Source organism: Pan paniscus, chromosome 2, assembly GCF_029289425.2.
Source record: "Pan paniscus chromosome 2, NHGRI_mPanPan1-v2.0_pri, whole genome shotgun sequence".
NCBI classification, from domain to species: domain Eukaryota; kingdom Metazoa; phylum Chordata; class Mammalia; order Primates; family Hominidae; genus Pan; species Pan paniscus.
Window position 1 is genome coordinate 50,860,281 of NC_085926.1, and position 12,852 is coordinate 50,873,132.

Genomic DNA, 12,852 nt, shown 5'->3' on the forward strand with positions numbered 1-12,852 from the left:
GGATTACAGGCGTGCACCACCACGCCTGGCTAACTGGGAGTAACCTAACTGGGAGACATCTCCCAGTAGAGGCTGACTGGCACCAAATACAGCCGGGTGCCCCTCTGAGACGAAGCTTCCAGAGGAAGGATCAGGCAGCAACATTTGCCGTTCTGCAATATTTGCTGTTCTGCAGCCTCCACTGGTGATACCCAGGCAAACAGTGTCTGGAGTGGACCTCCAGCAAACTCCAACAGACCTGCAGCTGAAGGTCCTGACTGTTAGAAGGAAAACTAACAAACAGAAAGGACATCCACACCAAAACCCCATCTGTACGTCACCATCATCAAAGATCAAAGGTAGATAAAACCACCAAGATGGGGAGAAACCAGAGCAGAAAAGCTGAAAATTCTAAAAATCAGAGCGTCTCTTCTCCTCCAAAGGAATGCAGCTCCTCGCCAGCAATGAAACAAAGCTGGAAGGAGAATGACTTTGACGAGTTGAGAGAAGAAGGCTTCGGACGATCGGTAATAACAAACTTCTCCGAGCTAAAGGAGGATGTTTGAACCCATTGCAAAGAAGCTAAAAACCTTGAAAAAAGATTAGACGGGTGGCTAACTAGAATAAACAGTGTAGAGAAGACCTTAAATGACCTGATGGAGCAGAAAACCATGGCACGAGAACGATGTGACGCATGCACAAGCTTCAGTAGCTGATTTGATCAAGTGGAAGAAAGGGTATCAGTGATTGAAGATCAAATTAATGAAATGAAGCAAGAAGAGAAGTTTAGAGAAAAAAGAGTAAAAAGAAATGAACAAAGCCTCCAAGAAATATGGCACTATGTGAAAAGACCAAATCTGTGTCTGATTGGTGTACCTGAAAGTGACAGGGAGAATGAAACCAAGTTGGAAAACACTCTGCAGGATATTAACCAGGAGAATATCCCCAAGCTAGCAAGGCAGGCCAACATTCAAATTCAGGAAATACAGAGAACACCACAAATATACTCCTCGAGAAGAGCAACTCCATGACACATAATTGTCAGATTCATCAAAGTTGAAATGAAGGAAAAAATATTAAGGGCAGCCAGAGAGAAAAGTCGGGTTACCCACAAAGGGAAGCCCATCAGACTAACAGCAGATCTCTTGGCAGAAACTCTACAAGCCAGAAGAGAGTGGGGGCCAATATTCAACATTCTTAAAGAAAAGAATTTTCAACCCAGAATTTCATATCCAGCCAAACTAAGCTTCATAAGTGAAGGAGAAATAAAATCCTTTACAGACAAACAAATGCTGAGAGATTTTGTCACCACCAGGCCTGCCTTACAAGAGCTCCTGAAGGAAGCACTAAACATGGAAAGGAACAAATGGTACTAGCCACTGCAAAAACATGCCAAATTGTAAAGACCATCGATGCTGGAAAGGAACAAATGGTACTAGCCACTGCAAAAACATGCCAAATTGTAAAGACCATCGATGCTAGGAAGAAACTGCATCAATTAACGAGCAAAATAACCAGCTAACATCATAATGACAGGATCAAATTCACACATAACAATATTCACTTTAAATGTAAATGGGCTAACTGCTCCAATTGAGAGACACAGACTGGCAAATTGCATAAAGAGTCAAGACCCATCAGTGTGCTATATTCAGGAGACCCATCTCAGGTGCAGAGACACACAGAGGCTCAAAATAAAGGGATGGAGGAAGATTTACCAAGCAAATGGAAAACAAAAAAAAGCAGGGGTTGCAATCCTAGTCTCTGATAAAACAGACTTTAAACCAACAAAGATCAAAAGAGACAAAGAAGGGCATTACATAATGGTAAAGGGATCAATTCAACAAGAAGAGCTGACCAGCCTAAATATATATGCACCCAGTACAGGAGCACCCAGATTCATAAAGCAAGTCCTTAGAGACCTACAAAGAGACTTAGACTCCCAAACAATAATAATGGGAGACTTTTAACACCCCACTGTCAACATTAGACAGATCAACGAGACAGAAAGTTAACAAGGATATTCAGGAATTGAACTCAGCTCTGCACCAAGTGGACCTAATAGACATCTAGAGAACTCTCCACACCAAATCAACAGAATATACATTTTTCTCAGCGCTACATCACACTTATTCCAAAATCGACCACATAGTTGGAATTAAAGCACTCCTCAGCAAATGTAAAAGAATAGAAATTATAACAAACTGTCTCTCAGACCACAGTGCAATCAAACTAGAACTCAGGATTAAGAAACTCACTCAAAACCACTCAACTACATGGAAACTGAACAACCTGCTCCTGAATGACTACTGGGTACATAACAAAGTGAAGACAGAAATAAAGATGTTCTTTGAAACCAATGAGAACAAAGACACAACATACCAGAATCTCTGGGACACATTTAAAGCAGTGTGTAGAGGGAAATTTATAGCACTAAATGCCCGCAAGAGAAAGCAGGAAAGTTCTAAAAGTGGCACCCTAACATCACAATTGAAAGAACTAGAGAAGCAAGAGCAAACACATTCAAAAGCTAGCAGAAGGCAAGAAATAACTAAGAGCAGAACTGAAGGAGATAGAGACACAAAAAAACCTTCAAAAAATCAATGAAGCCAGGAGCTGGTTTTTTGAAAAGATGAACGAAATTGATAGACTGCTAGCAAGTCTGATAAAGAAGAAAAGAGAGAAGAATCAAATAGATGCAATACAAAATGATAAAGGGGATATCACCGCCGATCCCACAGAAATACAAACTACCATCAGAAAACACTGTAAACACCTCTACGCAAATGAGCTAGAAAATCTGGAAGAAATGGATAAATTCCTGGATACATACACCCTCCCAGGACTAAACCAGGAAGAAGTTGAATCCCCGAATAGACCAATAACAGGTTCTGAAATTGAGGCAATAATTAATAGCCTACCAACCAAAAAAAGTCCAGGACCAGACAGATTCACAGCTGAATTCGACCAGAAGTAGAAAGAGGAGCTGGTACCATTCTTTCTGAAACTATTCCAATCAACGGAAAAAGTGGGAATCCTCCCTAATTCATTTTATGAGTCCTGCATCATCCTGATACCAAAGCCGGGCAGAGACACAACCAAAAAAGAGAATTTTAGACCAATATCCTTGATGAACATTGATGCAAAAATCCTCAATAAAATACTGGCAAACCGAATCCAGCAGCAAATCAAAAAGCTTATCAACCATGATCAAGTGGGCTTCATCCCTGGGATGCAAGGCTGGTTCAACATATGCAAATCAATAAATGTAATCCATCACATAAACAGAACCAAAGACAAAATCCACATGATTATCTCAATAGATGCAGAAAAGGCCTTTGACAAAATTCAACAGCCCTTCATAATAAAAACTCTCAATAAACTAGGTATTGATGGGATGTATCTCAAAATAATAAGAGCTATTTATGACAAACCCGCAGCCAATGTCATACTGAATGGGCAAAAACTGGAAGCATTCCCTTTGAAAACTGGCACAAGACAGGGATGCCCTCTCTCACCACTCCTATTCAACATAGTGTTGGAAGTTCTGGCCAGGGCAATCAGGCAAGAGAAAGAAATAAAGGGTGTTCAATTAGGAAAAGAGGAAGTCAAATTGTCCCTGTTTGCAGATGACATGATTGTATATTTAGAAATCTCAGCCCAAAATCTCCTTAAGCTGATAAGCAACTTCAGCAAAGTCTCAGTATACAAAATCAATGTGCAAAAATCACAAGCATTCCTGTACACCAGTAACAGACAGAGAGCCAAATCATGAGTGAACTCCCATTCACAATTGCTTCAAAGAGAGTAAAATACCTAGGAATCCAACTTACAAGGGATGTGAAGGACCTCTTCAAGGAGAACTACAAACCACTGCTCAACAAAATAAAAGAGGACACAAACAAATGGAAGAACATTCCATGCTCATGGGTAGGAAGAATCAATATCGTGAAAATGGCCATACTGCCCAAGGTTATTTATAGATTCAATGCTGTCCCCATCATGTGACCAATGACTTTCTTCACAGAATTGGAAAAAACTACTTTAAAGTTCATATAGAACCAAAAAGGAGCCCGCATTGCCCAGACAATCCTTAGCCAAAAGAACAAAGCTGGAGGCATCATGCTACCTTATTTCAAACTATACTACAAGTCTACAGTAACCAACACAGCATGGTACTGGGACCAAAACAGAGATATAGACCAATGGAATAGAATAGAGCCCTCGGAAATAATACCACACATCTACAACCATCTGCTCTTTGAGAAACCTAACAAAGACAAGCAATGGGGAAAGAATTCCGTATTTAATAAATGGTGCTCAGAAAACTGGCTAGCCATACGTAGAAAGCTGAAACTGGATCCCTTCCTTACACCTTTTACAAGAATTAATTCAAGATGGATTGAAGACTTAAACCTTAGACCTAAAACCATAAGAACCCTAGAAGAAAACCTAGGCAATACCATTCAGGACATAGGCATGGGCAAGGACTTCATGATTAAAACAACAAAATCAATGGCAACAAAAGCCAAAATAGGCAAATGGGATCTAATTAAACTAAAGAGCTTCTGCACAGCAAAAGAAACTACCATCAGAGTGAACAGGCAACTTACAGAATGGGAGAACAGTTTTACAATCTACCCATCTGACAAAGGGCTAATATCCAGAATCTACAAAGAACTTAAACAAATTTACAAGAAAAGATCAAACAACCCCATCAAAAAGTGGGCAAAGGCTATGAACAGACACTTCTCAAAAGAAGACACTTATGCAGCCAACAGACACATGAAAAAATGCTCATCATCACTGGCCATCAGAGAAATGCAAATCAAAACCACAATGAGATCCCATCGCACACCAGTTAGAATGGCGATCATTAAAAAGTCAGGAAACAACAGGTATTGGAGAGGTTGTGGAGAAATAGGAGCGCTTTTACACTGTTGGTGGGACTGTAAACTAGTTCAACCATTGTGGAAGACAGTGTGGAGATTCCTCAGGGATCTAGAACTAGAAATACCACTTGACCCAGCCATCCCATTACTGGACATATACCCAAAGGATTATAAATCATGCTGCTATAAAGACACATGCACACGTATGTTTATTGCAGCACTATTCACAATAGCAAAAACTTGTAACCAACCCAAATGTCCATCAATGATAGACTGGATTAAGAAAATATGTCACATATACACCATGGAATACTATGCAGCCATGAAAAAGGATGAGTTCATGTCCTTTGGAGGGAGATGGATGAAGCTGGAAACCATCACTCTGAGCAAACTATTGCAAGGACAGAAAACCAAACACTGCATGTTCTCACTCATAGGTGGGAATTGAACCATGAGAACACTTGGACACATGGTGGGGAACATCACACACCAGGGCCTGTCATGGGGTGGGGGAATGGGGGAGGGATAGCATTGGGAGATATACCTAATACAAATGATGAGTTAACCGGTGCAGCACACCAACATGGCACATGTATACATATGTAACAAACCTGCACGTTGTGCACATGTACCCTAGAACTTGAAGTATTAAAAAAAAAAGCCATTTTGCTAGATATCTGTGAATGGCAAATAATCATGCACAAAGAGAAGTTTTTTCTTTATAAAAAAAAAGTTTGCTTCAACCATCAAACCTAATTAAGAAAATTCAAGAGAAAAATGAATGTCTATTATATTTACCCATGGGTTTGCTTACATTTTTTGTTTTTTCTTAGTGTAGTTCCATGGTTTTTTGTTTTATCATTTTCTTTCTGCTTAGAGAATTTTCATTCACTACTTTTTTTTAGGGTATTTCTGTTGATGACAAATTCTTTTTGTTTTCCTTCATCTGAAAATGTTTTGATTTGTCTTCCATTCCTGAAATGTATTTTTGGTAGATATAATATTCTAGATTGACAGTGCTTTTCTTTTAGCATTTGACAAATGTGCCACTTCCTTCTGTCTTCTATATTTTCATTGAAAATTATAGAAATTTGTATTTTAAATATTTTATACTTATTTTTCAAAAATCTAGAATGTAAAATACACATAACGTTTACCATGAGTGACATTTAGTACATGCATAATGTTTTACAAACATCACCATTATTATGTTCCAAAATGTTTTCATTTCCACAAACAGAAACTTCCAAGCCCATTAAGTGGTCGTATTTTTTCATCCTCCTGCTGCTGACAACCATATGACTTCTTTCTGTCTCTGTATATTTGCCTATTCTGAATATTTCATGTAAATGAAATTATATAATAGGTGTCTTTTTGCATCTGGCTTCTTTCATTCAGCATAATGTTTTCTGAGTTCATTCATGTACGTTCCTTTTTATGGCTGAATAAGATTTCACTGCAAGTATATACCATTCTTTTTGATATGGAGTCTCGCTCTTTCAGGCTGGAGTGCAGTGGCGCCATCTCGCCTCACTGCAAACACTGCCTCCTGGGTTCAAGCGATTCTCCTGTCTCAGCCTCCTGATTAGCTAGGATTACAGGCATTCGCCACCACGGCCAGCTAATTTTTGTAGTTTTAGTAGAGACAGGATTTCGCCATGTTGGCAAAGCTGGTCTTGAACTCCTGACCTCAGGTGATTTGCCCGCCTTGGCCTCTCAAAGTGCTGAGATTACAGGCATGAGCCACCATGCCTGGCTGGATATATACCATTCAATAATATGAACAGCTCATTTATTTATCAGTTGATAGACATCTGGGTTGTAAACAGCTTTTGGCTATTGTAACTGGTGCTGCTGTCTTTTATGGTTTTGATTAAAAATCTGCTGATAATTCAGATAGGTTTTTTTTCACTATAGATAAGGTGTTGTTTCTCTCTTGTCAATTTTTTTCTTTGCCCATGATATTCCAAAGTGACTATGTTGTAACTTGTGTATTTCCTTGGTTTTCTTCCTGCTTGGGATTCATTCAGCTTCTTGAATGTGTACGTTTATGTCTTTTTCCAAATTTGGAAAGTTTTGTGTCATTTTTAAAATTTTACATTTCAAATTAGACTTTATTTTTTAAAGAGTTTTAGGTTTCCAAAAACATTGTGCAGAAAGTACAGGGTTTTCCTCCCCGCCTCCCACAGTTTTCCTATTATTAATATCCTGCATTAGTGTGGAACATTTGTTATAATGGATGAACCAGTATTGATACACTATTAATATTATTTGTTTTTGACATTAGGGTTTACTCTTTGTGTTGTACCATCCTAAGGGTTTTACCAAATGCACAATGTCATGTAGCTATCATTACGGTACCATACAGAATAGTTTCACTGTCCTAACAATGTCCTTGTGTGCCACCTGTTCATCCTTTCCCACTTCCCCTAGGAACCTTGGCAACAACTGTGTTTTTTACTGTCTCTATGGTTTTGCTTTTTCTAGAATATCATATAGGTGGAGTCATACAGTATGTGGCCTTTCAGATTGATTTCTTTCACTTAGCAATATGCAGTTAATGTTTTCCCCATGTTTTTGTGGCTTTGTAGCTCATATCTTTTTATTGCTGAATCATATTTCATCGTATGGATGTGCTACAGTTTGCTTATCCATTCACCTGTTGAAGGACATCATAGTTGCTTCCAAGTCTTGGCATTTATGAAGAAAAATGGTATAAGCTTTTATATGCAGTTTTTTTTTTGTATGGGCATCATCTTTTCAACTCATTTGGGTAAATACCTAGGTGTGTAATTGCTGGATCATATGGTAATGCTATGTTTAGTTTTGTATGAAACTGCCAGTGTCTTTTAAAGTGACTATACCATTTTGCATTCGTACCAGCAATGAATGAGGTTGAGTCACATCCTCACTAGTATGCCATTATTTCTTCATGTACTTTTTCAGTCCAACTGTCCCATTCGGCAGTTCTGATACCACCAGAGAAGGCTGACGGAGGGAGTCCTATTAATGCTGGTTAGGGGTGGAAGTCCAGATAATCCAGGCAATCTCCACTGCCACTGTGTGCTGGGAGCTTATTAGCTACTGGAGTAGAAGGTTTTGGGGTCCCTAAACAGTCAGCCACCTCTTACGTTACCCCAATGTGGGTTTGAGTGCTTCGTTACTGCCTGATGGTGGTGAAAGTCTAGTATCTCCAATTGACCTTACTCGTGTGGGTGGGGATTAGGTCACAGTTTTTTGGGGTGGGGGGCCGAGGGGGTTGCTGTTTGACAGCAGGGTAGTGGTTATTGTTTAAAAGTTTTCTGTCTTAATAGGATGACCTTTTCCTGGTTCTTTGGCTAGAGAGAGCAAGTTTTTGTTGGAGTTTCTTTCTGTCTGTTCCTGTTGGTGTTTCCAGGTTTCCAGCTTCTTCACTTTAAAATAGCCTGATACATATGGCAAAAAGATAAACTAGGGAATTCACCACTATGTTATTTTGTGTCTCCCACATTCCCTAGTTGGTCTGCCTTCTTCTCTCCACCTTTCAGAATATTTTTTATTTTGGAGATATATATATATATATATATATATATATATATATATATTCATATTCCAGAGTTTTTAGGTATGCACTAGGTGTTATTTGGAGAAATACTGAAAAGTATGTTTATTTCATCTTCCCAGAAGTGTATGCCGAGCATGTATATTTTAAAGATTTTTACTATCAATTGTTTTTTTAAAAACAGATAAACGATAGTCATCATTTAGCTATGGTTACATGCAGTTGCTTTTTAAATCCTTTTTAAAAAAAATTTTATTATTATTATACTTTAAGTTTTAGGGTACATGTGCACAATGTGCAGGTTAGTTACATATGTATACATGTGCCATGCTGGTGTGCTGCACCTATTAACTCGTCATTTAGCATTAGGTATATCTCCTAATGCTGTCCCTCCCCCCTCCCCCCACCCCACAACAGTCCCCAGAGTGTGATGTTCCCCTTCCTGTGTCCATGTGTTCTCATTGTTCAATTCCCATCTATGAGTGAGAACATGTATGTGGTGTTTGGTTTTTTGTCCTTGCGATAGTTTACTGAGAATGATGATTTCCAATTTCATCCATGTCCCTACAAAGGACATGAACTCATCATTTTTTATGATGACTACTGGGTACATAATGAAATGAAGGCAGAAATAAAGATGTTCTTTGAAAGCAGAGAGAACAAAGACACAACATACCAGAATCTCTGGGATACATTCAAAGCAATGTGTAGTAGGAAATTTGTGCACTAAATGCCCACAAGAGAAAGCAGGAAAGATCCAAAATTGACACCCTAACATCACAATTAAAAGAACTAGAAAAGCAAGAGCAAACACATTCAAAAGCTAGCAGAAGGCAAGAAATAACCAAAATCAGAGCAGAACTGAAGGAAATAGAGACACAAAAAACCCTTCAAAAAATTAATGAATCCAGGAGCTGGTTTTTTGAAAAGATCAACAAAGTTGATAGACTGCTAGCAAGACTAATAAAGAAGAAAAGAGAGAAGAATCAAATAGATGCAATAAAAATGATAAAGGGGATATCACCACCGATCCCACAGAAATACAAACTACCATCAGAGAATACTACAAACACCTCTACGCAAATAAACTAGAAAATCTAGAAGAAATGGATAAATTCCTTGACACATACACCCTCCCAAGACTAAACCAGGAAGAAGTTGAATCTCTGAATAGACCAATAACAGGCTCTGAAATTGAGGCAATAATCAATAGCTTACCAACCAAAAAGAGTCCAGGACCAGATGGAATCACAGCCGAATTCTACCAGAGGTACAAGGAGGAACTGGTACCATTCCTTCTGAAACTATTCCAATCTATAGAAAAAGAGGGAATCCTCCCTAACTCATTTTATGAGGCCAGCATCATCCTGATACCAAAGCCGGGCAGAGACACAACCGAAAAAGAGAATTTTAGACCAATATCCTTGACGAATATTGATGCAGAAATCCTCAATAAAATACTGGCAAACCGAATCCAGCAGCACATCAAAAAGCTTATCCACCATGATCAAGTGGGCTTCATCCCTGGGATGCAAGGCTGGTTCAATATACGCAAATCAATAAATGTAATCCAGCATATAAACAGAACCAAAGACAAAAACCACATGATTATCTCAATAGATGCAGAAAAGGCCTTTGACAAAATTCAACAGCCCTTCATGCTGAAAACTCTCAATAAATTAGGTATTGATGGGATGTATCTCAAAATAATAAGAGCTATTTATGACAAACCCACAGCCAATATCATACTGAATGGGCAAAAACTGGAAGTATTCACTTTGAACACTGGCACAAGACAGGGATGCCCTCTCTCACCACTCCTGTTCAACATAGTGTTGGAAGTTCTGGCCAGGGCAATTCGGCAGGAGAAAGAAATAAAGGATATTCAGTTAGGAAAAGAGGAAGTCAAATTGTCCCTGTTTGCAGATGACATGATTGTATATCTAGAAAACCCCATTGTCTCAGCCCAAAATCTCCTTAAGCTGATAAGCAACTTCAGCAAAGTCTCAGGATACAAAATCAATGTACAAAAATCAGAAGCATTCTTGTATACCAATAACAGACAAACAGAGAGCCAAATCATGAGTAAACTCCCCTTCACAATTGCTTCAAAGAGAATAAAATACCTAGGAATCCAACTTACAAGGGATGTGAAGGACCTCTTCAAGGAGAACTACAAACCACTGCTCAATGAAATTAAAGAGGATACAAACAAATGGAAGAACATTCCATGCTCATGGGTGGGAAGAATCCATATCGTGAAAATGGCCATACTGCCCAAGGTAATTTACAGATTCAATGCCATCCCCATCAAGCTACCAATGGCTTTGTTCACAGAATTGGAAAAAACTACTTTAAAGTTCATATGGAACCAAAAAAGAGCCCGCATCGCCAAGTCAATCCTAAGCCGAAAGAACAAAGCTGGAGGCATCATGCTACCTGACTTCAAACTATACTACAAGGCTACAGTAACCAAAACAGCATGGTACTGGTACCAAAACAGAGATATTGATCGATGGAACAGAACAGAGCCCTCAGAAATAACTCCGCATATCTGCAACTATCTGATCTTTGACAAACCTGAGAAAAACAAGCCATGGGGAAAGGATGCCCTATTTAATAAATGGTGCTGGGAAAACTGGCTAGCCATATGTAGAAAGCTGAAACTGGATCCCTTTCTTACACCTTATACAAAAATTAATTCAAGATGGATTAAAGATTAAAGACTTAAATCCTTTTTTTAAGTCTCTATATTCTCCCTTATTAGGATTTTACGTTACTATATGCTGTCTTTTATTATGAGCCAAAATACAAAACTCATTACTGTAGTCTAATTGCTTATAGCCTTCATTTGGGTGATTATTGGTGGTAGTGTGGGCCAAAGAGTATAAAATATATTTAAGCCATGGGTGTGTGTGTGTGTGTGTGTGTGTGTGTGTGTGTGTTTAAGACAGGTTCTTGCTCTGTCATATAGGCTGGAGTATAGTGGTGCTATCATAGCTCACTGTAGCCCCAAACTTCTGGGCTCAAGTCATCCTCCCAAGTAGCTAGGACTACAGGTGTACACCACCACACCTGGCTAACTTTTTAATTGTTTGTAGAGACAGGATCTTGCTATGTTGCCCAGACTAGTCATGGAGTCCTGGCCTCTAACAGTTCTCCCACTTTAGGCTCCTAAAGCACTGGGATTACAAGCATGAGCCGCCAAACCTGTAAGCCATTCATGTTTTATTTAAAGAGCATTTTATACATCAGGAGATGGGGGCGAAACATTGATTGGAAAACTGATGTGTTTTTTTTTTTTTTTAAATACGCTACTTATTCTTTAGGAATTGAAATCAAATTATGGTAAATAACGAAGTAGAAACAGTTTTGGAAAGAGTAAAAGAAGACATATTTTAGAAGTTCTCGAATCGATTCACTCCTGTGAATATTAATGTTAGCTAGAGTCTGAGAATTGTTTTTCTAGCTCAGAGCTAGATAATCTGTAAGTTGTTGGTTAGATGATGATATTAGTTTTGGAGATACATGACAAGTTCTGTACACAATACTATTTCTGGAGAGTGAATTGATGGACCATCTCTAATCTACAACTCTTTTAAAATTAAAATTTAAAGTTTTATTTTTGCAGTGCTAAAGATCACAGTTGTCTCCTGAGGATAGATTTTGATTGCATATGGCCGTGAAATTCCTACCTAATATACTTTGTACAGCTCTGCATACTTAATATGCAAAGTGGTTGCTGTAGCAGGAGATCTACTATGTTTCTGTGCTGAAATCTGATTGCTATTTTTGTATATATGAAATGTTAATCACAATTTTATTTTTTCTAACAGGAAATATTTTCTCTTTTACAGGGGATCTTTCCTGCAAATTACATTCACTTGAAAAAGGCAATTGTCAGTAATAGGGGGTGAGTAATTGGCCTTACTAAATTTATTTACAATTTTTATAGGCTACAGAGGAAGATTGTTTTTCCTTTTGGTTCATAGTATAAAATATACAATTGATATGTTTTCCTGGCAAAAATGTACATGCTTTATCATGTAATTTTGAGGGAATAATGTTTTCTTAAAATACAGACAACTTTAATCTGTTTTCTTGTATACAGAAGAAATGATGTTAGCTGTGAATTTTATAAAATCAGTTAGGCATGCAGTATGTTTTAAAAAATTATGTACTATTTTGAGCATAGTCATTCATAGAGTAGGAGTTAAAGATAAATATGTCATTTTGTTTTTACAAAGTGAAAGAGACTTTTAAAATTTTTTATTTGCAAGTTGAAATTGAAAAAGTTTAAAGGTATACCTTAACCATAAGAAGACAATATACAAAATGGTTTGATCACAGATTTTAAAAACAAAGCAATCTGCCTAAAAAGAGACAAGAAATAAATATATCAAAATGTTAACACTTGTTTTTGCATGTTGGGAATATGAA

General features: G+C 38.0%; 1 protein-coding gene across 9 annotated transcripts in view; it reads left to right on the forward strand.

Annotated features, from left to right (window-relative positions):
• Window positions 1-12,852, forward strand: part of DOCK3 (dedicator of cytokinesis 3) — a 711,442-nt gene that overhangs the window by 202,605 nt on the left and 495,985 nt on the right. For all 9 annotated transcript variants that reach the window (XM_057301776.2, XM_055109993.3, XM_034956564.4 and 6 more), the window contains exon 4: window positions 12,270-12,325. In XM_057301776.2, coding sequence (XP_057157759.1) covers window positions 12,270-12,325 — 56 coding nt within the window. The remainder of the gene's footprint in view (window positions 1-12,269; window positions 12,326-12,852) is intronic.